The 23168-nt window shown below is 42.9% G+C and overlaps 1 protein-coding gene across 1 annotated transcript in view; it reads right to left on the bottom strand.

Annotated features, from left to right (window-relative positions):
• The window catches only part of EEF1AKMT4 (EEF1A lysine methyltransferase 4), a 241856-nt gene that overhangs the window by 151439 nt on the left and 67249 nt on the right, over positions 1-23168 (bottom strand). Inside the window, exon 2 of the mRNA XM_085635589.1 lies at positions 6541-6824. Coding sequence (XP_085491715.1) covers positions 6541-6824 — 284 coding nt within the window. The remainder of the gene's footprint in view (positions 1-6540; positions 6825-23168) is intronic.

Raw genomic sequence — 23168 nt, forward strand, 5'->3', positions numbered from 1 at the left:
GAGGAGAGAAGTGCAGCATGACACTGATGTGGCCTACCAGAAGGGGTAAACTGTGGAGAGCAATCTGCATGCCCCAGGGCTGCCAGGCAGAAGCCTCTCCCCTCTGTGATGCAGGGGCGAAAATGGCGGGATTCCAATAGGAGCTCTGCTACTCAACGATGTGAACTGAGCCGCTGTGCCAGAAGATAGGTTGCAATGTGACCTGAGATAATGTGACAACAAAGAAGTTGTGGCATGACCTGAGCTACTGCACACAAAGACAACCCCGCAAAGGGATGTGAACCCCATTCACCATAGACAACTGTGCCACCTCACCGAGACTGGCGTGTGCGTGGCTGCATTATCCCAGAACTGGACCTGTGTGGTTGCACCACCCTGGATCCAATTGTCTCAAAAAGGGCCACACGGATCTTTGAATACATTCTTAGTCAGTTCATGTGCAATCCAGAGTCTCTTGGAACAGCCATTCCTGCCTGTGAGGTGCCGCCACAGTCATCGAGGAATGCTGGCTTGTACGCTCTCAGAAGCGAGAGAGTAGGCTAGCAGAATCGGCCACAGGAGTGCCCAATCCAAACTCGTTCGGAGAAGTCTTGGTTCGTGGGTAAAAGTAAACTGTGAGAGAAACTGTGCATTGAGAGAGTAGAAAATTCCTGCACCGTAGGCTAATCACACACGACACTCACCCATGGGGGGACCTACAAGACATATGGGTCAACAGTCGGAAAGGGTGCAGACAACCTCAAGCATCCAAGACCTTGCATCTTGTTGCTGTTGTATGTACAGTATTTAGTCATTTTCTTCCTAAAAGAAAAACCACCAGGGTGGGCAAGCATGTAATGCCCTCATGTGTGTTTGTTGAGGGCCGACCTCATGCCCCTTTACACTACCACCCTGAGAAGCCTGTGACTGCTTCCCATCTCCATCACTGAGAGTCAAGTGCAGAAGGGGTTGTACTTGGCCCAGTTAGCAGAGCCATTGGAGGACGGACTCCGGGACATCCGAGGCAAACCACCGCAATCCTCGCTTTCAGGCCCATTAGCCACTACTTCCCCCGAAGCAATGCGAACAGGGTCTGACAAGGGGTATAAAAGGTCTTTTTGCCATAGTAACTTCCACAAGACATTTTGCTCTTTTCTACTGCAAATTCACCCGCACAGATTTACCCCAGTTTTGACATGGAGGGGAGCTTTGCTCAGAACAGATCCTTAGTGATGCGGACTCGAGCCGCTCAGAGGTTCGCGAGTCCTATTGTCGTGGCAGAAAGAGCCCTTTTACGTACCTATCAAACCAGAACAAAAACAGTAAACTTCCTTTATGTGGTCCACAGTTGTAGAGGACCACAGGGCATTCACACATCCCTTGGCACAGTGGGTCAGGGGTACACTTGTACACAAGCAGCATCCACAGCTTACTTGACTTGTGGTGAAATAAAACTATGACCGCAGCTCGAGTCTCCAGGTGTTTTTGTTTTCAATAAGTGCAGCCTATTATCAAATCCTAACACATATAGTCGAATTGGCAATAATGGATGCTATATCTGCTTTTTTTTATAATCCCCCATCAAAAACCAGGAAATCCTCCAATGGGATGAAAGAAAATGGGCTGCCTCTAAGATACAAGGGTCTAAGAGTCCAGAGAAGGGTAGACAGGATTTTCTGCTGGGGACAAATAACTCCCCTCAGTCTCTGCCAGATCCTGAAATACTGTCATGTCAAACTAGTTTAGTTTTCAGCAATGTCCTTCAATTCTCTCTCTTGTAGCCAATTTATCAGAAGATGAGGCTGTTAAATCCATCATTTGGTCTTGCGTAGGATCGGACTCACTAGCCGTGCATGCGTGGTCCAAAATGGGGCTGGTACCGAATGTTTTCAACGGTTGCCTTTAGTTGAGGCCTGTTGCCCCAGAACCTCTTCAGAACTGTCAGCCTTCGACTCATGACATCCAACGGAACATGTGCTTTGACGTGTGAGCGATACAAGCTCTATAGACATCTCTCTATAAACAAGATGGCGTCCTTCACTTCACAATCAGAAACAAAAGACAACCTCCAATCAGAGACACTGGAGTGTTTTGTGCTTGCTGTAATTTGGTGATCTTGTAGCTCAAGGTTCTGTATTACGCATCACTGATGTAGGCTTTTATTTCAGGAATAATTACAAGGCTTGGTTCTGCTTGATGGAGAGATACCAGGCATCAGGGTAAGGACCACTTCACACATCTTCAAGAGGGAAATTAGTTCTGTGGAATCAATAGCGCCGCGGACACAGTAAATGGCAGAAGCAGAACCAAAATCACAGAGGGGACTGCAAGGGACGTACTTGTACGAAGGTTGTAGAGATGTTGACATGCGCATTGAACGGCGATTTTGATTTGAATTTTATATGTTCTAAAGCGCTCGAATGTCCCGAGGCATCTTGGCGCTGCTTATGCAACAAACTTTTGCTGGTCAATAGTGACCTATAAATGATTTCCAAAGAGCCAGGTTTTCAATAGTTTCCTGAAAGAGATAAAATTGAGAATTGTTTTTTTTATTTAAAGGTAGCCTCTTCCATAGCTCGGCTGTTCCTGCTGTGACACCCCTCCCTCCCCAGTGTGCTCTCTTGGTCTGGGGTTCACCACAAATTTGTCAGTGGATGATCGAAGATTTCTTTTTGGAATGTACCAGATAAGCTGTTTTTTTAAGTAGTCTGGGCCTGCCTTGTGCCGTGCTTTATAAGCTAGACAAAGGGATTTAAATTTGATCCTATTAGCAATTGGAAGCCAATGCAGTTGGATTAGACCTTCCAGTGCTGGCTGATGCCTGGGACTATCCAAGAGCAGTCGGGCCGCTGCATTCTGTAAGACTAGCAATTTCTGTGGGAGTCCTTTTTGTATATTTAAGTATAATGCGTTGCCATAGTCCAATCTGGACAAAACCAGGGTGGACACACCGTTTTTTGCAAATCCCTAGGGATGGAGAGGCGTATTTTCCTAATCAGTTTGAGAATAAAAAAACACTGCTGAAGTTAAAGCGTTGACTTGTTCCTTAAAATCTAATCTGTCATCGAAAATAATCCCCAATTCCTCACCTTTTCTACTGGTGAAGGGAGAGGACCCAGCTCGTTCGGCCACCAGCTGGAGGGCCATAAGTCAGGAATATTGCCCAATAAGAGCGCCTCAGTTTTCCCTGAGTTCAACTTTAAACGGTGACATGGTTCTGGGATAACGACCTGCACTCTGCACTGTACGGACATCCCAGTGTAGCCATGGGGGAGTGTGTGTAGAGTGTGCTTGGGCAGCAAGAGCTTCCCTGAGTACTCTTGTAAATGCGGGACATTGCCGTAGCTGACAGCGGTGAGAGAGCCGTACAACCGTAAGGAAGGGGATGTAGCCTTACGGCTAGAGCGGTCGACCTCGTAGCTGGGGAATCGGGTTTGAGTCTCGGCAACGATGCTCAACATCCTGTGATTCTGGGCAAATCACTTAATCTCCCCGTGCCTCACAATAATGAATGTGTCCTTCTGTAACAAAACTGGTGCTTTGTAAAGCGCTCTGATACCCGATGTCTCGAGTCTAGTTCGCGCTATATAAAACTCTAAAAAAAAAATGTTTTTTTAAAACCGTATGCGGGGAGTACTCGTAGGCCATAACCACTTACAGGTTGGTGGTACACTCTTTGCCGTTGCTGGTTTCTCATGAGCTTTGGGAAACTTCCGGGACATCACTTGTATTTAGCTTGCGTCCACATATCTGGCTATACTTCGCTTCTCATCCCGAACCATAGAAGCCGCATTCCTGGCGTTTCCTGTATCCTTCGAGGCACACACTGGGAGCGCGTTAAACCATAGTCACCAGACTTGTTCTCCGTCACAAAATCCGTGAGTACTAGCGCATGGAGTGTAGTCTGGAAAACTCTGCTTGTGATACTAGAATAAGCGCATGAAGCATAGTTGAAAACCCTGTTTATTGTGTATACACACGTGCATGGAGCGCATTTGAGACAGTGTTTATGTATAATTGAATACGTGCATGAAGCGCGTTTGGGGCATTACTGATACTCAACTGAACACATGCCTTAGGCGCGTTTAAAGACATTTGCTTATTGTGCTTGAACGGGAAACAACCATTACAACACAGTCATTACAACGCACTACCTTTACAACAGTCATTCCAACGCACTAACTTTACAACGCAGTCATTACAACGCAACATCCTTTACATTTCATGCCATTACAACGCATGCCACTACAACGCATTATAAGGTAAGTAATGGGAAATAGTAATTTTTACCCCTACACTATCCAAAACTTACCCTACTGCTGCACTCACTGGAGTGGGAATAGTTATTTTTACCCCTACACTATCCAACACTTACACTACTGTTGCCCTAAAAGTATTATGTGTTGTAATGGTATGCGTTGTAATGGAATGCGTTGTAAGTGTAGTTTCTAAAAATGCGTTGTGATGGCATGCGTTGTATAATCATGCGTTGTAATGGATGTTGCGATGTAAAAACCGCGTTGTAAAGGCATGCGTTGTAAAAGTTTGTGTTGTAACTTGTCCTATTCTGATTGAACACGCACATGGAGCGCGTTTGAGACGGTGCTTGGGAATTATTAACCACACCTATGGAGCACATTTAAGACACGGCTTGTGTAGTATTAAACACGCGCATAGAGTGCGTCTACAAAGACTACATTGAGATTAGGAAACGCACTTGGAGCGCGTTTTCAGTACATTTCCACTCGCTAAAACAGGCCGCACGGGATGCTGCCCAGTAGGTTTGCAAACTCACAAAGCACAGTCAGTGAAACCTTAACTGAGTCGTTCCCTTGGATTCCGGAACTACCATCAAATCCCATCATATCAAGGTTATGATCCTCAGGCACATTCCCAGGGGTCTGAATGTACGTGTATGGAAGATGAAGTACCTAACGCTATCATAACGTACTTGTGTTTTATAGAATCTTTCCTCCCGGGTGGTTCCACAGCCCTGCTACGTCCGGTACTTCCTCCTACGTCCCTTCTGTTTTTCAGGTAGATACAAGGACCATGGGGTGGGCAGGGCACACTGGGGGACAGATACACTTTTATGAGCACTGGCCTTGTTCTTCCTTATTTAAGGTGCAGCAGCGTTTACCTAGAGGGAATACCACCCCGGAGCACCCAGGGCCTCCTCCCCCGTGCCCCAGCCTTCTTCCTTGTCCTGTTGACACACCTACACAAGTCAGAGGAAAGGGACTGTGGAGTTGGTTCACATTGTCTCTGAGAGGCCACATTGTGGGCTCAAGGTAGGGTTCGCGGTGATTTGACAAATGGTTGTAGAAATCCCTGAGGTGCGACAGGCCCTCATAATGGGTTTGGAAGGTAGGTGCAATAGCAGGGGATATGGTGCACAGTTCTGTACAAACAAGAACTGCTTGTCTTGAAGGTAAAGCTTTATGGGAAGGTTGGAAAGGTATGCAAGGTGTCTCCAAGGACAAGCTCTTAGGGTGGTTTCAGAGAGGGAATTCTGAAAGACCTGGGCTTACGGGTAGGTTAAGAAGGTGATGTACAGAACGACTTGTTGGCCTAAGTATGAAAAAGGAGAGAAATCCAGGTGGTACTGAAAGCTCAATCCTCATGACAAGACTGGAGAGAAGTTTGCACCAGCTTTGTGGTAAGGTTCAGAGGTAATTTTGACCCAACGAAAGGGACTGGTGGGCACATATGTCGGCTAATGAGGTATCTGAAGTACATGAACTCTGAAGAAGTCCAGAGACATCTCTAGGGTACAGACAGGGAGAGGCTATAAGAAATAATTGGTGATACCTTAGCAGTACAAGAAGTAACCCACGTAATTTCACCATCAGTCGCCCGATTGGTTGGTGCGTCTGATGATGCAGAAGTGTCCTTTGTTCAACCATGCCTTGATACAGATGCAAAGGGTGAAACATGGGTGTCCAGCTGCACTTCACCACCACAGGCAGAGACCTAACTGTTCACCCAAGTCACCCAATTTGTTACTGCGACCCTAAAAAGATGTGCTGCCCATCTTACTCCAGGATTAGTCAGTACCAGAGAAAGCAGGCGCTGTTGATGCATCTGTGCGGTTCTCTCAGAATTCCTGGTGGTCCCTGAACATATCAATTCTCCAGATCTCCAGGAAGCTACACACAGATTCCACAAGCCTTGCCCTCTTTCAATGACCTGACTGCATAACAAGACTTTGGGACTCAGAGGTCTCCTTTGTTACATCATACTGTCTTTTGTATTTACCCCAAAAAGGCTGAATATAGTGACACAGTGGTATATTAGGTAATTCGTAGTAGAATTGCTAGAGAGAAAGGTAATGAATGGGACAGCACATTACATATAAAAGTGCTTTGCACATAATTACATTTTTCCATCATATTATTAACAATTGGAGATATTAGCAATGAAGGGCATGAGAAAACGATGTGCTTAGTCGAATCATATGATTGTGGCGCAAGGACCGAAGCCAGGGTTAGAACCCGGGTCTCTGGATCTCAAGGTCAACAACTGAGCCACTGCACCACATCTCCTCCCATCTCTCCTCACCTCTTTCAAAACTTGGTCGAGGAGTTCTGCTGTTTGCGGAGAAACGTTCCAAGGATCTCGCTCGTCAACCATCATGGCATCCAAGGTGCCCTTCTCCAGCACTACATCGAAGCTCTCGTTAGGGAAGGCCAGCGCTCGAGCATCCATGACGGTCCAGGCCATTCCATGGCAGTGGGCGTGGCGCCGGCTCATCGCTTCTATGCACACTGGTGAGTAATCGATGTTGGTGATCGAGGTGTAGCCCTTCTGGAACAGGTCATAACTCAGAGAGCTGTCTCCACAACCTAGAAGAAAGAGCTCTGTGTCAGTGTTTACACTTCAGCTGATGCTGTGGTCAGCTAATTATAACTAGCTAGCCAATCCATAACCCTACTGCTGGTATGCTCAAAAAGAAGGGCGATAGAGCGATGCTATTCACATACTTCTGGATTCTTCGTGAGGGTATCACACTATCATGTTCGTTACGGGCATGCACATGTATGACATTGTATGATGGTTTGTCCCAATCTGTAAACCAAACATTAAGTACACAGTGATCATTTTTTTTAAAACAAGTTCTTAAGGAAGAGGCTTCTTGATGTAGAGATGTCTTCTTACAAATCACGGCGGATCACTCAATGGTTACTGGAAGACCTGGAAGAGCCTGCAACTGAACTTGCGTAGTCCATGCAACTCTATATCCAGGGCTCTCAAAATGCCTTCTGTATGATTCCTAGAGGGAGGGGCCTCTTCAGTATTCCACTGTGGAACCAATCAGGGCACTTCTTGTGTGCAAGAAAGGCAGCTCGTGAGGTGGGAGGAGTTACGCCTAAATTGGATCCCTCCATTTTCCCCACTTAAAAGCATTTTGGACCACGCAGTTTATAAACAAAGATATTAAAATAAGTGCCAACTAAGCAAATGCACACCAATCTTTATTTTAAAGAAAAGCCTCATTCATATATCTGCTGATTGTTTTTGGTATTTTTAAGATTTTATGCGGGCCTTTGATGTTCATTTGTTATTTGCCAAAATAACACATTTCTTGTGACCGAAAAGCACTGAAACGCCAAGATCAAGACCCATGTCCTATCAAGTTCAATGTAAAATTCAAAACATATCTTTAGGTGGGTTAAAGACACCATACACACCATATCTCTGATTGTTGTACTGGAGTACATCAAAAATTCAGGCCTTCTTCGGTGATCCCCCAGCACTCCATATCCTGGACACATTAACATATGAGTGTATGTAATTTACTAGCATTATTGAGTCCATATTTAATGATTTCTAGTGTGTTGATCAATTAATCTTAAATACATGTCACCATTCCCTTCGCTATCAGACATTACCTGTTTGGCCAATATGATCCTGCTTGATATATCTCTTTCGGCTCATAAATATTTATGTTTCACTCTAAGTCCAACTATTTGTTCAAACATAAAAATCAATAATGAGAAACCTCCGTAAGACTTTCTTCGGTTTAAAAAATGGTCTGTGCACCACTAATAGGTATGTGAGCTCAATATCATTTACATTGGCCAATTTCTTATATGCAGTATTTCTTTTTCGCATAATTCAGGATTCTCCTTAACAAGGACTTGGATTCTTATATCCTTCTCAATGATTTTGATCTTTTTCAAAGTGTCGTCTGTTCTCTGTGGGACTGACAATATTTCTTCTTGAACTATACAGTAAATTTCATAACTTAAGACTTCCAATCTGCACATCCGCTAGCTCACTTTTCCTGCTCTGTTTTCAGTCTACTGTGATGTCAATTCACCAACACAGACATCTACTAATATTCATATAGTACAAAGGCAAAATCATCTATCTCATACTGGTATGTGAGCATCATTATAACTTTCACTAGCAGTCTTGTTTTAGACATATTTGGAGACATTTGCTCATCTTCCTTGTATTTTTGTCTTTATCCTTTGCTTTCTTTTACCCTTTAGAACTAGCACTCAGAACGGGATTGATGCTTGAATCAATTTTCTGAAATATATATATCTATCTATATATATATCTATATATATCTATATATCTATATATATAGACACACATTACCTACTGGCGGTCGCCAGTAGGTAGTTATAGTTAGGACCCTGTTTCCATAGGAAATCCGCAACATTCTATTTGGAATAACTTTGGCGCCGGTCGACGAATCCTCGCGAAATTTTCAAAATAGGTGGGGCGCTCCGCTCCTACCCTGAAAGTCTCGGGGGGATTCGTCAAGCGGGGGCTGAGAAAAAAGGGGGGTCCCAAAACGCGTTTTCCCATGCATTTTTCCATAGGACCTTTAGACACAGCTACAGCCCGAACGGCTGAACAGAGTTACTTGAAATTTGGCAGAGAGGTAGTCCTCAGGTCAAGGAAGTGCCTTTTGTAGGTCTGGTGTAAATCTGTTCAGTAGTTCCTGAGAAAATAGCATTTAAATCAATATATATATCTGTGGCAGCTTACGGTGCGCTTACCGTGCGCTTACGGTAAGCTTACCGTACACGTACGGTGACGTGCGCGAGCGCGATTCTGATTGGATGTTAGATCTTAGTAAACATTCGAATCAGTCGAAACCAGGAAGCGGCGGCCGCCATTTTCTCTCTCGCACTCTGAGTGGGGATTAAAAAACAAAGGACCAAAACATGTAAAGGGGCTGTTTAGACAGCTCCTAAGCACCTAGCCATGTTGGGGGAGTCCCCAAAGATCCCCCAAGGCCAAAAACGGAATTTTAATTTTTTCGATAATTTCGCCGATTACGCTTACCGTACGCGTACGGTAAAAAATTTTTTTTTTTAAAAATTATCCATACTCTCCCCACCCCATGTGCAAATGGTGCCCGAAGGGCACCACTTGTGCATGGCATATCACAGATGTGAAAAATTAAAATATTACCTTTCACAACGAAGCGCATCATATGTCCTCCATGTGCGCACGGTGCGCGAAGCGCATCGTGCGTACATGGCCCATGTAGCGTAATGTGGGCACGGCACTAGCTGCGTAAAGTGGGCGCGCGGTGCGCGAAGCGCACCGTGCGTGCACGGAACGAACTGCGTTAAGTGGGCGCGCACGCCACGAATGGGCACGCACGCCGCGAAGCGCATCGTGCGTACATGGCCCATCTAGCGTAACGTGGGCACGCGGTGCGCGTAGCGCACCGCGTGCCCACCGTGCGTGCACGGCACTAACTGCGTAAAGTGGGCGCACGGTGCGCAAAGCGCACCGCGTGCTCACTGTGCGCGCACCGTGCGCGAAGCGCACCGTGCGCGCACGGAACGAACTGCGTTAAGTGGGCGCGCATGCCATGAATGGCGTAAAGTAACTTAGCGTTTAAAAAACCATACAAATTCACTGAAAAAACCATAGGTTTCACACACGTTATAGTTAGGAATTAGCATTTAAAAAACCTTGCAAATTCACTGAAAAAAACATAGGTTTCACACATGTTATAGTTAGCGGAAATTTTACTGATAAAAAACCAATGAAATTCCCCCGTTATAGTTAGTGCAGGCAACTATAACTCACGCGACCGCAATCTTCTGCTGATGACATATGTGTCTTTATGAAAAAAAAATATTTATAATATATGTATAGCTAAAAATTTATGGAAGAAGACATGGGCAAATAAGTGTCTAAATACAGTATTAGCATCAGCAGAGGATTGCGGTCGCGTGAGTTATAGTTGCCTGCACTAACTATAACGGGGGAATTTCATTGGTTTTTTATCAGTAAAATTTCCGCTAACTATAACATGTGTGAAACCTATGGTTTTTTCAATGAATTTATATATATATATATATCCTTATATACCGGGTCAACCTTGTCATCTTCTATTGTATACAAATATATGGTGCTTCAATTTGGTGCAAGTGTGTAACCTGTCATTGCAATTTTTCAATAAAGATTTTTCGAAAATTGTTGAAAAAATAAATATCTGAATTACAGAAAATATACAGCGAAAGGCTATGGACAAAATAAACAGTAATAAGCTACCTGGCCGGCAAACAAATAAGAAGCTGTTGTATACAAGACATTGGTCCAGATTACAAGTTTGGCGGACAGGATTACTCACAGCCAAATTACAATTCCATTATATCCTGCGAAACTTGTGATATGGTGGACGGAATATCCATCATGTTTGCGACAGAGTATCCCGTCCGTCAAGATCCAAATCAGACCCATTGTCTTCTATCATTAAAGAACGGCTTTACTAATATGACTGTTTTTAGGTCTCGCATAGAGCAGCGCATGCGCTGCCTCTACGAGGCATTAAGTAATTAGTATTAGTGGTGAAACTCCACCCATTGCGTTTTTTTGTTTTGTCCCTTGCCATTGGTTTAAATCTGGCATTGCACTTTTTATCTGGCTCATTATAGGCTGGTGGTCCGATGCGTCACTTCCGTTTTCTTCCGTTTTAGGAGGAAGCAGCATCGACCAACTACAATTACCTTCCGCTGCTGGGCTCTTATGTTTTAATTTAGGGACTATTTCCTTGTTTTCAATAAAATGGTCCTGTGCCGCGAACACAGCTTTATCGTGGCTGCGCTATATTTTTATGAGCAGCAGGCGGCAGGCATGAAAGGCGTAACTTTGCAAATTGTTCTTTAAATTGCTCCCACCCCGTTTGCAATCCTACTATGTACATTTATTTCCACTGTCTCACGTCGTGTTTTGAAGGCTTTGAAGCCGCTGCTGCGATGCCATTAACCCCAGGGATCCCAAAAGACTCTTAACGCTTTTGTAATCCTTTCATGCCATGCACCTAATCTCTTCGTGCGCCGTCGCTGCTGCTATCTACATCGCTGCAGCTGCATGTCTCTGTGAAGCCCAGCAGAGCACGGTTCAGGCTGCGGTCACAGACTCTGCCTGCTGCCGGACCCAACTCAGGTTTAAGGGAAAAGCTGCGCGTGAGACGATTACTGAGACAAGCTGTGGTGTGAAGGTGTTTAGTTTCTCGCATTTTTTTTTTTTGTATGTGTCATTCTCAATACAGATTCTACCCGAAACCATCTGGTGACCCGGGAGCGTGGTCACCAGAAGAGGATGTCTGACCATACAGTGTACTTCGGAGTATCCGATTATAATTTTTTTTCTATACATACAAAGTAACATGTACGGTCACGAGGACCCCCCTGGAAGCGAGGTTGTGTTTGTCTTCAGCGGAGTCCTATCAGTGCCGTCATCGTCCCCGATCAGGAGCGGCGCTGTGGTCTGATGCCAGTGAACCCTTCTGAATACGAGTCGTAGGTAACCCTGTGATACTGTGACTTTACTTCTTCTGTCTCCTTTCCTGTAAAACAACGCTATGTTTTGACACTAACTTCGCTTCACCTGCTTCAGTCTAGCGCCCTTAGCCTCCTGGCGGCTCACACTGAACATACAGGGTTGCTCCTTCACTTTGGCAGGTCTAACCAGAGCGTGATTGTGAGAGGGGGCAGCACGTGCCAGGCTGGAACATGTGAACAGTGGAAAGAGGGTTTGTAATAGGAAGAATTATATCCAACATCTTTCCTACCCGTCTCCTCCCTTCATTTACAGACAAGCCAACAGCTGTGCGGTCTTTTCACTCCAACCAGGGGTAATGATGGCCGATGATCTGTAATACGTCCAGGTGAATCCAGGCTGAAACAACAGCCGAGCAGGAAACACGTCTGCACCATTTGTAGGAAGCAGACATTATTCACATTTTAAGCATTGAAGATGCCACACGTTATCCACAGAAAATTAACCTCTTAAGACGCTCATACTGTTTTATTTTTAATAAGAATTTGTTCCCTTCCTCCTTCTTACTATCCCAGACGTGCAAGCAAGTGCTACGACTGTGCTATCCTGCTATCCTATCCTACAGAGGGTTGTTGTGGGTTCTACCACAGGCAACACATGGGGTGCCGGTACCAGGTCAAATGGGGAGGAGGTTGGGTCTGCCACTCTCGTTTTCATTTTCTCCCTCTATTTTGTGGTTCCTGTCTTATTTTCTCTTTTTATGTTTCTTTTTCACTCTCTAAATGTACCTGCCTATCTCGTGTTTATTGTCTCACCTTCTATATTGTTGTCTTTCCTTCTTTCTAGTTGACCCTTCATCACTCTGTCGGCCTTTCCCTCTTTCTTTACCTGTGTTTCTATCTTACATTTCTTGATTCATCATATTATTCTTTGCATCCTCCTCTTTCATTCTTTAATTGTATCTTCCAGTTTCTCCCACTCTTTCTTTCTTCTCTCAATTTCTCTCATGTTATCTCACCACTTTATCTTTGCCTGTCATTCCTTCTTCCGTTGCCTATCTCTTCAGCTCTGTTTGTCTCACTTCCCCCTTCTTTGCTGATTTTGTGTTTTCTTGTATAACCTTCATTTTCAGTTTTTACCCTCTTTCTGCCTGTCTCTTCCTATATGTCTTCTACTTTCCCTCTCTTTAATGTGGCTTGTCTCTCTTTGCCTCTTTTTCTTCAACTGTCTACATCTCTTATGTTGCTTGCCGCTCTCACTCTTTCAACGTCTGTGTATTCTTCCTCATCCCTCGCTTTCTTCACCTGTGTCATTATTATATGGCAAGATCAATTGCAAGTTGTGAGAATAACACGTCCTGTTCTTGTGTAATTTGCTCTTCCTCTGATACCATCATATTTATGCATGAATACGCTGCTTCTATAAGTGCGTACACCTAAGAAGGCAAAATGCACATACTGGTGCACCTGGCAATGCAATAGGTCTCGCATTTGCTGCAATTTGAACTATTGGCATTGTAAATGACAATGCCTTTTATTTATATGTTTCAAAAACAAGCAAGCGGTGTGTAAACGCCCACTTTGAACTTGTAGTCCTTGCTTATGAGAAGCAAGACTGGCAGTAAAAGAGGTGCAGTTACTGCCAGCCTTGCTTCTCGTAATCAACAACTATAAGTACAAAGTGCGTGTTTACGAACCGCTTGCAGTTTTTCAATCCACATAAATAAAACACATTGTCATTTACGATGCCAATAGCTCAAACTTTAGCAAATGCGAGACCTATTGCATTGCAAATGCTTGTTTATCTCATAATGAAATAATCAAATTAACTTCATTAAATGATGCTTAATTGGTTTAGAATACATGATCACTAGATACATAAACTCAGGATAAATATATACATGGATACAGAACAGAGGAAAGCTGGACACATAGACATAAGACACAAGATAATATATTTGATATACATAGATATATGATACCTACATACATACACAGATGTAGGACACATGACAGCCAGATACAGACACAGTGCACAGGAAAGACATCTACATAGAAACGGGACAGGAAAGCTAGATATGCAAACACAGTGCATAGGATAGATCTGTACACAGATCTGGGGTACAGGGAGAGATAGAATCCGAGAAAGTAGGAGACAAAGAGAGAGAGGGGGAGAGACAGAGATGGCGAGGGAGAGAGAAGGAGAGAGGGAAAGAAGGGGGAGAGAGAGTGAAAGAAGAGAGGAAGGGAGGGCGAGAGAGCAGGAGAGAGCGAGTGGAAGAAGAGAGGGGGAGAGACAGACAGAGAGAGAAAGGGGAGGAAAGAGACAGAAAGAGGGAAGAAGTAAGAGGGAAAGAGAGGGGAAGAGAGAGCAAGAGAGAGCGCGAGGGAGAGAGAAAGAGGGAAAGAAGGGGGAGAGAGAGGGGAAGAAGAGAGGAAGGGAGAGCGAGACAGCAGAAGAGAGCTAGGGGAAGAAGAGAGGGGGAAAGACAGACAGCACAAGAGAGGGAAAGAGAGAGCAGGAGAGAGAGCGAGGGGAAGAAGAGAAGGGGAGAGGGGGTGGGGGAAGAAGAGAAGGGAGGTGGAGAGGGATGTGTGAAGAGAGAGAGGAGGGAGAGAGAGGGGAGGAGAAGAAGAGAGAGAGCAGGAGAGAGAGCAGGAGAGAGAGGTAGACGAGAGAAAGGGAGAGAGATGGGGAGCGAGAAGGGGGAAGAAGAGAGAGGGGAGAAGAAGAAGAGAGAGGGGAGAAGAGAAAGAGAGAGAGGGGAGGGAGAAAGAGGAATAAAAGAGAGAAAGGGAGAGAGAGAGAAAGAAGAGCGTGAGGGAGAGAGGAGGAGAGAGAGGGAGAGGGAGCAGGGGAGAGAGGGGGAGAAGAAAAAGAGGGGGAGAGAGGGGGAGGGAGAGAGAGATGGGAAGAACAAAGAGAAGATTTTTGAATTAATTTAAAATATTTTTTTTCCCCTAAGAAGTGTAGACTTTTAATTAATAAAATACTTTCATTATATATTTTTACAACAGTAAATATTTACTTTTTAAAGTAATCAAACTTTTTGACACAAAAACTTCATACATGCTTAATTTAAAAGTTGAAATTATTACATGTATCTAATATTATCGTCTATAGGGTGTTATATTAAGACCCTGCCTCCATTATTTTCTATGGGAGTGGGTTGCAGTACTTGTGAGGAGCCATGTCGGTGCTAGACTTACTCCAAGGATGAGCTGGAGTACATTTACTACTGTGTTGCGTCCTTTTTGGCTTCAGTAACTTTATTAGTGTCGTTTGAGAGTAACAATGGGCTTACTCTTTTGTGCGTGGGTGTTTATATTTGCATCTGCCTCCCTAGACCACTGCTTCCTCCACTCAAACCCCTGCTATTTAGGAGTACGTATTCCCCATTTTCCAGCCACTCTCCCTTTTCCTTTCCACATGTACTGCCAAACGTATACATACTGGCACAGAGATTTCTGCACATGTGAGGGTGATTGTCACGCATAAAATATAGGCGTGCCGGCAGCAGAGATGTCTGATGGTGGTATTGTGGATTTCTTTTTGCAGTACACGAGTTCTTCTACTACAGTACTACTGAACGAACTACAAAACGTAGTTTGTGAATTGCATCTAAAGGCAATAAGAAAGCCTCATCCAGTCCCCAAAAATCTAACGACCTCATTTTTCACTGCTCATCTCTACTCATGTTCCTGCCAACACCATCACCGCGTTCTCTATTGCCGCATCATCAGATTTTGAAATACTTTTGCAACAAATAACTATAAAATCTGATATCTATCTATCTCTATATATATATATATATATCTATCTATCTCTATATATATATATATATATATATATATATATATATATATATATATATATATATATATATATTCATTCAGTCTGGCCCAAGTTCGGAGGCTACCGGGTTCTCTAAGGCGGTGCACGCGAGGCGCAGCAGGACCCGCTGCGAAATAAAGGATTCCGCTTTTCCCGTGGGGAAGTTGTTTCCTCGTGCACTCCCGTGTAATGAAATCAAGGGAACCAACACCGGGTTTTCAATCAAATTTCCATGCGTTTATTACAGCATCCAGCAAAGCCTTACGCGTTTCGGTCTCTACGGAGACCTTGCTCACAGGTAAAGTTTTCGATTGAAATTGTGCTTTTTAAATCAGAAGTCAAACGGAAAAACCAATAAGGTTACATCACTTCCTGTAAGTTATACAGGCATTATGGGACATGTAGTTTGTTCAACAAATTTTAGAAATCATACGTAAACATTGATTATGTCTTTTAACACACACAAAAAAAGAAACAAGAGTTAATTTGAAATTAAGAAGTAAATGCATTTAACTCAAGCATTGGTTATCGTCCTCGTTGACATTGAAAAATTAAGTTCATCATTTTATATCAAGGCCTCCCAGTGGGCGTGTCTGGTTTACATTACTAATTTTAATCATCAATTAGAATGCTCCTGTGAGCGTATGCCTATATTTATCCAAATTATTATCAACCAATAAAAGAAAGATTGTGTGTTAAATGAATTGAAAATAAGGATCAAGCCCTCTAGTGGGCGAAACATTCCACATCACGATGCATGTTGTAACATGTTCACTGTGCCAAATAAACAATTATTCAACCATGTCCCAATTGAGAAAAGGGGGGTGTTTTTTGTGAAAGAGTTTATGAAAATTAAAAAATTATTAAAAAAGAGAGAGTAGGCACCATTCACTATCTGATAAATGTCTTTACAAGTGGCAGTGTAATTCTTCATCTTGATTATGGCCATATGGGCTCAAGGTCCGAAAGTTCATGATATGTTTGGACTCCTTTTGTCTCATCACCAATTCGCGGTCTCCGCCTCTTTTGTTTGGTCCAACACTTTCAATACCATAAAATTTAAGAGATTTCCAATCACCTTTGTGTTCCTTCTCCATGTGTCTTGCCATAGCGTTGCTGCGATCAGAATTGATTGTAGCACGAACATGCTCCAAAATCCGTAATTTAAGTTCTTTTTTTGTACTTCCAATATATTTCTTAAGGCATGGGCATTCAAGGGCATACACAACGTACTGTGTTTTGCAGTTAATCAGTTGTTCAATTTTCCATGTTTTGTTGTTTGCCATCTGCAGTTCCTTCGTTGTTTTCGCGATGCAACAAACTTTGCATCCTGAACATTTGTAGAATCCTTTTGGTCTACACCATGCCTCCGGTTTTTTTGGTTCCTGAAAATGACTATGGATCAATTAATCCTTCAGGTTTTTTGCCCTTCGATACGTTAAATTGGGGTGGTCTCCCACAATTTGAGATACTGTAGGGTCCATATGGAGAATATGCCAGTTCTTTTTAAGAATCCTCGTGATTGCATGGTTGGCCGTTGAATGGGTGGTAATGAAACGTATTTTGTCTGATTCATCTTCTGATGATTGTTGTTTATCCATCAGTAAATCCGTTCTGTTGATCATTGTGGAACGATTGGAAGCAATTTGTATCCAAGCTGGGTTATATTTTCGTTTTAAAAATCTATTTATGGATAGTTTCTTTTGTTCTTGCCAATCGTTCAAATGAGAACGATTGGCAAGAACAAAAGAAACTATCCATAAATAGATTTTTAAAACGAAAATATAACCCAGCTTGGATACAAATTGCTTCCAATCGTTCCACAATGATCAACAGAACGGATTTACTGATGGATAAACAACAATCATCAGAAGATGAATCAGACAAAATACGTTTCATTACCACCCATTCAACGGCCAACCATGCAATCACGAGGATTCTTAAAAAGAACTGGCATATTCTCCATATGGACCCTACAGTATCTCAAATTGTGGGAGACCACCCCAATGTAACGTATCGAAGGGCAAAAAACCTGAAGGATAAATTGATCCATAGTCATTTTCAGGAACCAAAAAAACCGGAGGCATGGTGTAGACCAAAAGGATTCTACAAATGTTCAGGATGCAAAGTTTGTTGCATCGCGAAAACAACGAAGGAACTGCAGATGGCAAACAACAAAACATGGAAAATTGAACAACTGATTAACTGCAAAACACAGTACGTTGTGTATGCCCTTGAATGCCCATGCCTTAAGAAATATATTGGAAGTACAAAAAAAGAACTTAAATTACGGATTTTGGAGCATGTTCGTGCTACAATCAATTCTGATCGCAGCAACGCTATGGCAAGACACATGGAGAAGGAACACAAAGGTGATTGGAAATCTCTTAAATTTTATGGTATTGAAAGTGTTGGACCAAACAAAAGAGGCGGAGACCGCGAATTGGTGATGAGACAAAAGGAGTCCAAACATATCATGAACTTTCGGACCTTGAGCCCATATGGCCATAATCAAGATGAAGAATTACACTGGCACTTGTAAAGACATTTATCAGATAGTGAATGGTGCCTACTCTCTCTTTTTTAATAATTTTTTAATTTTCATAAACTCTTTCACAAAAAACACCCCCCTTTTCTCAATTGGGACATGGTTGAATAATTGTTTATTTGGCACAGTGAACATGTTACAACATGCATCGTGATGTGGAATGTTTCGCCCACTAGAGGGCTTGATCCTTATTTTCAATTCATTTAACACACAATCTTTCTTTTATTGGTTGATAATAATTTGGATAAATATAGGCATACGCTCACAGGAGCATTCTAATTGATGATTAAAATTAGTAATGTAAACCAGACACGCCCACTGGGAGGCCTTGATATAAAATGATGAACTTAATTTTTCAATGTCAACGAGGACGATAACCAATGCTTGAGTTAAATGCATTTACTTCTTAATTTCAAATTAACTCTTGTTTCTATTTTTGTGTGTGTTAAAAGACATAATCAATGTTTACGTATGATTTCTGAAATTTGTTGAACAAACTACATGTCCCATAATGCCTGTATAACTTACAGGAAGTGCTGTAACCTTATTGGTTTTTCCGTTTGACTTCTGATTTAAAAAGCACAATTTCAATCGAAAACTTTACCTGTGAGCAAGGTCTCCGTAGAGACCGAAACGCGTAAGGCTTTGCTGGATGCTGTAATAAACGCATGGAAATTTGATTGAAAACCCGGTGTTGGTTCCCTTGATTTCATTACACGGGAGTGCACGAGGAAACAACTTCCCCACGGGAAAAGCGGAATCCCATATATATATATATATATATATAATCTACTGGCGGTCGCCAGTAGATAGTTATAGTTAGGACCGTGTTTCCATAGGAAATCCGCAACATTCTATTTTGAATAACTTTGGCGCCGATTGACGAATCCTCGCAAAATTTTCAAAATAGGTGGTGTGCTCCACTCCGCTCCTTCCCTGAAAGTCTCAGGGGGATTCATCAAGCGGGGGCCGAGAAAAAGGGGGGGTCCCAAAACGCGTTTTCCCCATGCATTTTTCCATAGGACCTTTAGTCCAAGCTACAGCCCGAACGGCTGAACAGAATTACTTGAAATTTGGCAGAGAGGTAGTCCTCAGTTCAGGGATGTGCCTTTTGTAGGTCTGGTGTAAATGTGTTCAGTATTTGCTGAGAAAATAGCATTTAAATCAATATATATATCTATAAGCGCGCTCCGAGCACGTACGGTAAGCTTACCGTACGCGCATTGTGCCGTGCGCGAACTTAATTTTGATTGGTGGTTACATGACTGTAAACATTAGAATCGGTCAAAATATATATATATATATAATGGTTTAGCTTTGAGAAAACCATTCCAAGATGGCTACTGTGCATTCACATACACACCAACCATCTTAGAATGGTTTTCTTCAAGGAAAAGAAAAAGCGTTCCAAGATACCCACTATGTAAAAGAAAAATGCATTTCGAGATGTCAACCGCATGTGCGCACACCTGGCAGACATCTGGGCAGGAAAAAGCATAGTCAAAGCAAATTGTTCTGCAGCAGGTATCATGGGCATGACCAATTGTCTTTGCTAAAGTTCGTTTACAAGAAGTGCTATTCTGCTAAAACGCTGAGCAGGTCACTTATGTACAGTGTACAAATAATGAGAAGGACAACCAGCATGTAATGTAGCAGAGTAGGGGAAACAGGAGTGAGGGAAGGAGGCAGATGTGAGGGAAGGAACGAGAGATGGAGGGAGAGAGAGCACGGGAGAGTGGCAAGGAAGAAAGCAAGGCGAGAAAAGGAAGAAAGCAAGGAGGTGGAAAGGCAGAAAGTAAGGGAGAGGAAAGGAAGAAAGCAAGGAGAGTAAAGGAAAAAGCAAGGAGAGGAAAAGAAAAATCAAGGAGAGGAAAAGAAAAATCAAGGAGAGGAAAGAATAAAGCAAGTAGAGGAAAGGAAAGGAAGAAAGCAAGGAGAGGAAAGGAAGAAAGCAAGTAGAGGAAAGGAAAGGAAGAAAGCAAGGAGAGGAAAGAATAAAGCAAGTAGAGGAAAGGAAAGGAAGAAAGCAAGGAGAGGAAAGGAAGAAAGCAAGGGAGAGGGGAAAGGAAGAAAGCAAGAAGAGGAAAGGAAGAAAGCAATTAGAGGAAACGAAAAAGCAAGGAGAGGGAAGAAAGCAAGGAGAGGAAAGGAAGAAAGCAAGGAGAGGAATGGAAAAAGCAAGGAGAAGAAAAGAAAGGAAGAACGCAAGGAAGAGAGGAGGAGTGGAAACAATAATGAGTGAAAGAGCACGCTGGGGGAAGCAGTGGGTACAATGTCACACTGTGGCTATTTCAAAGCCCTGAGTGGGAGGCATTTCAAGCCTGCACTGGCTTTTTGAAAGGTACAAGCCACTCACCGAGCTGTCTCTTAACACCTGAATAATGGTTTAATTGTCTGCAAATTCAAAGGGACATGGTATATCGATCAGGAAAGGATGATTCAGGCTTGGGTGATCTCAAACCAGCCCTAGACTGGGATCTGTGAGCAATCCTACAAACGAAACAAGAAATAAGGCACATGTGAACCATGGCTGTCTGGGGGTTTATGAAGGACCAGCCCCCACACTAAGAAAAAAACATCTGTTTGGGGCAGTCTTGGCATTACCACGTATTGGTAATCTGGTTTACCACTGGCGACCAGGGCCACAATACTGGTGCACTCCAAGTTGGATAACCGACAGAGCACTGGACTCTCTCATGGTAGCGAGGGCAAGCAGTCAAGACTTACTCTCAGAGGGGAGGGGCTTAGAGACTCAGATTCATTACCACACAACACAGAGGACTCAAATACTTCTAGGTCCATGAAATATTTTATGAGAATAAAAGGACACTGGGAACAGATAAGTAAATGAAATACAAAGAAAACCAGAAGTTCCCACGTCACAATCCCAAACATCTTCCTAGCTTCCTCGCACTCCAATGGCAGTTAACATTAAGTCGTTGCCTTATTATATTCCTAACCCTAACACTAACCTAGTTCATAAACTAACACTAAATTAAACAAAAAATAGAACGCTTATTTTGATCCATTGCTAACACTAACCCTACTCTAAATAATTATTGAAACAAATTAAGTTAAATAGAATTAAAATAATAAGTACCATTATTTTGAAACTAACCTTAAACTACTAACCATCATACGCTAACAATTGTGACAATTCATGTTATTACAAAATTAAGCACTATCGGAAGTCCTTGCAGGTAAAGGCGCAACCACCTAAAAGAAGAAGCAGAAACTAGGAGGAAGGCATTTTGCTCAACTCTGAGAGCTGTGTGCATCTTGCAGCACAGTGTCACAAAGAGCAGTGGAGAAGGTACCACCAATGCGAACAAGGCAGAGCACCCTCAGCATTCAAAAGACAGAAGGCGGGTTTGAGGTGAGGTCCAAGGATAAGGTCTCAAATCCCATCCTACCCAGAGTTATCAGAGTCCTTCCTAGTAAAATCCTGGATGAGGCGAAGGAACTCACACTTCTTCTCGAGGACACAGCAGATCGTCTACAGCGGAAGCTGAGGAGAGGTTTCAAAGCAGAAGGGTTTCAAAACTTCAATGAGACCAGTGTTTGTTGGAAGAATTGTGACCGCAAACAGAGCATCGCGAGACAGGCGAGTTTGTTCAGGGTATACCGGGTAGCTGGGGTGATATAAAGTAAAAACTGAGACCCAACCTTAACATAACTGAGGCCAGTAGTCCTTTGATATAACATTTTTTCTGCTATGGTTGTCACTGGATATTCTTTTGGCAGGTCATCAAGACACGAAGGACAAGGTTTTTCCTATTAAAAGGTGGGCAGAAGTGTCCAAGAAACCCGCAGAACTTCTGGGGACCAAAGCAGTGATAACGCAGAAGAGAAAAGAGTTCCAGCCAATGGTGTGTGGACTCCTCTGAGCCTAGGAATGGATACTGAGCTATCATCACATTGCTGGATGCGGAAGGCACCACCGGATACCATGAGGCATATCCTCTTTGTCGACAAGCGAGACCCGCAAAGGCTAAACCTCAGCTCAGCATCTCTAGTGGGTTTGAAGATCTGTGGTTGCCTCCATCTTTAACTAGTTTCACCCGTTAACCACAAGTCAGGTTCAAAGTTCCGGCAGAATCTTGAACTCTGTGACTATTTATGGGGTTCCTAGGTCTTATGGCCGCCTTGAAAGGATAAAGTCGAGATTTGAAACCAAAACATTAGGATTTGGCAGATTCATGAGGTAAGACTACCATCTTATTTGCGGGTTTGGACCACAGTGATATGTCGAGTCTATTTCTTTGAGGCACTTTATATCAAATGGTTTTGGTCAGAGTGTGTGAAAGCAGCACTTGTACCTTCAATGCCTTCTCTGGCCCTAGGGTGTTTGTACATCATGTTGGATTGTTGATATATGGAAATCATTTCTGTGATGTAATTAATGGATTGCACTTGAGCGAGACTCTAGTGATACTATGTGCAAATTTACAATAAGAATATCATTTTTATATTTTTTTTGATGGAGCAGGTAGTGCAAAATTTTGTATACCTCCTCTATTTTCGCATGAAAATACTAATTATATAATCTATTAGTTATAATATTATTAAACAAGTATTGCATGTATACTAATCAACATTATTAAAACTTAAGCTACACACGGGATTTGCTATTTGCATGGCTAAATAACTCTTATAACTAAAACCTGTACGCGTATTAACAATAGTATATGTGGTAATAGAATATTCCATGATATATGTTGCTTTGTGATGTTGCACCCTCGATGAGGATCGAAAAAGGTGAATATAATTGCTTTAAATGTCGCTATATGCTAGATAAATACAAGCACATAGAGGGATTAGCAAGGGGCTAACATTAGAATCTCCATTTCTATGAATTAATTATTATTTTGTGTTTGTTTCGCTTAAGTTGGCATCTGGGCCTAAATCCAATATGGCCGCTGTCACCACACGCAGAAGTGGCCACTGTCTCATGAGGCACGGACTGAGCTGCGCATGTGCGAGAAATCTCCTAAACCTCATAGCGACCTTTGCACATCATGTACCCGGTCAAGGATATGAAACG

This window comes from Triturus cristatus, chromosome 11, assembly GCF_964204655.1.
Source record: "Triturus cristatus chromosome 11, aTriCri1.1, whole genome shotgun sequence".
In the NCBI taxonomy this organism is placed as follows: Eukaryota; Metazoa; Chordata; class Amphibia; order Caudata; family Salamandridae; genus Triturus; species Triturus cristatus.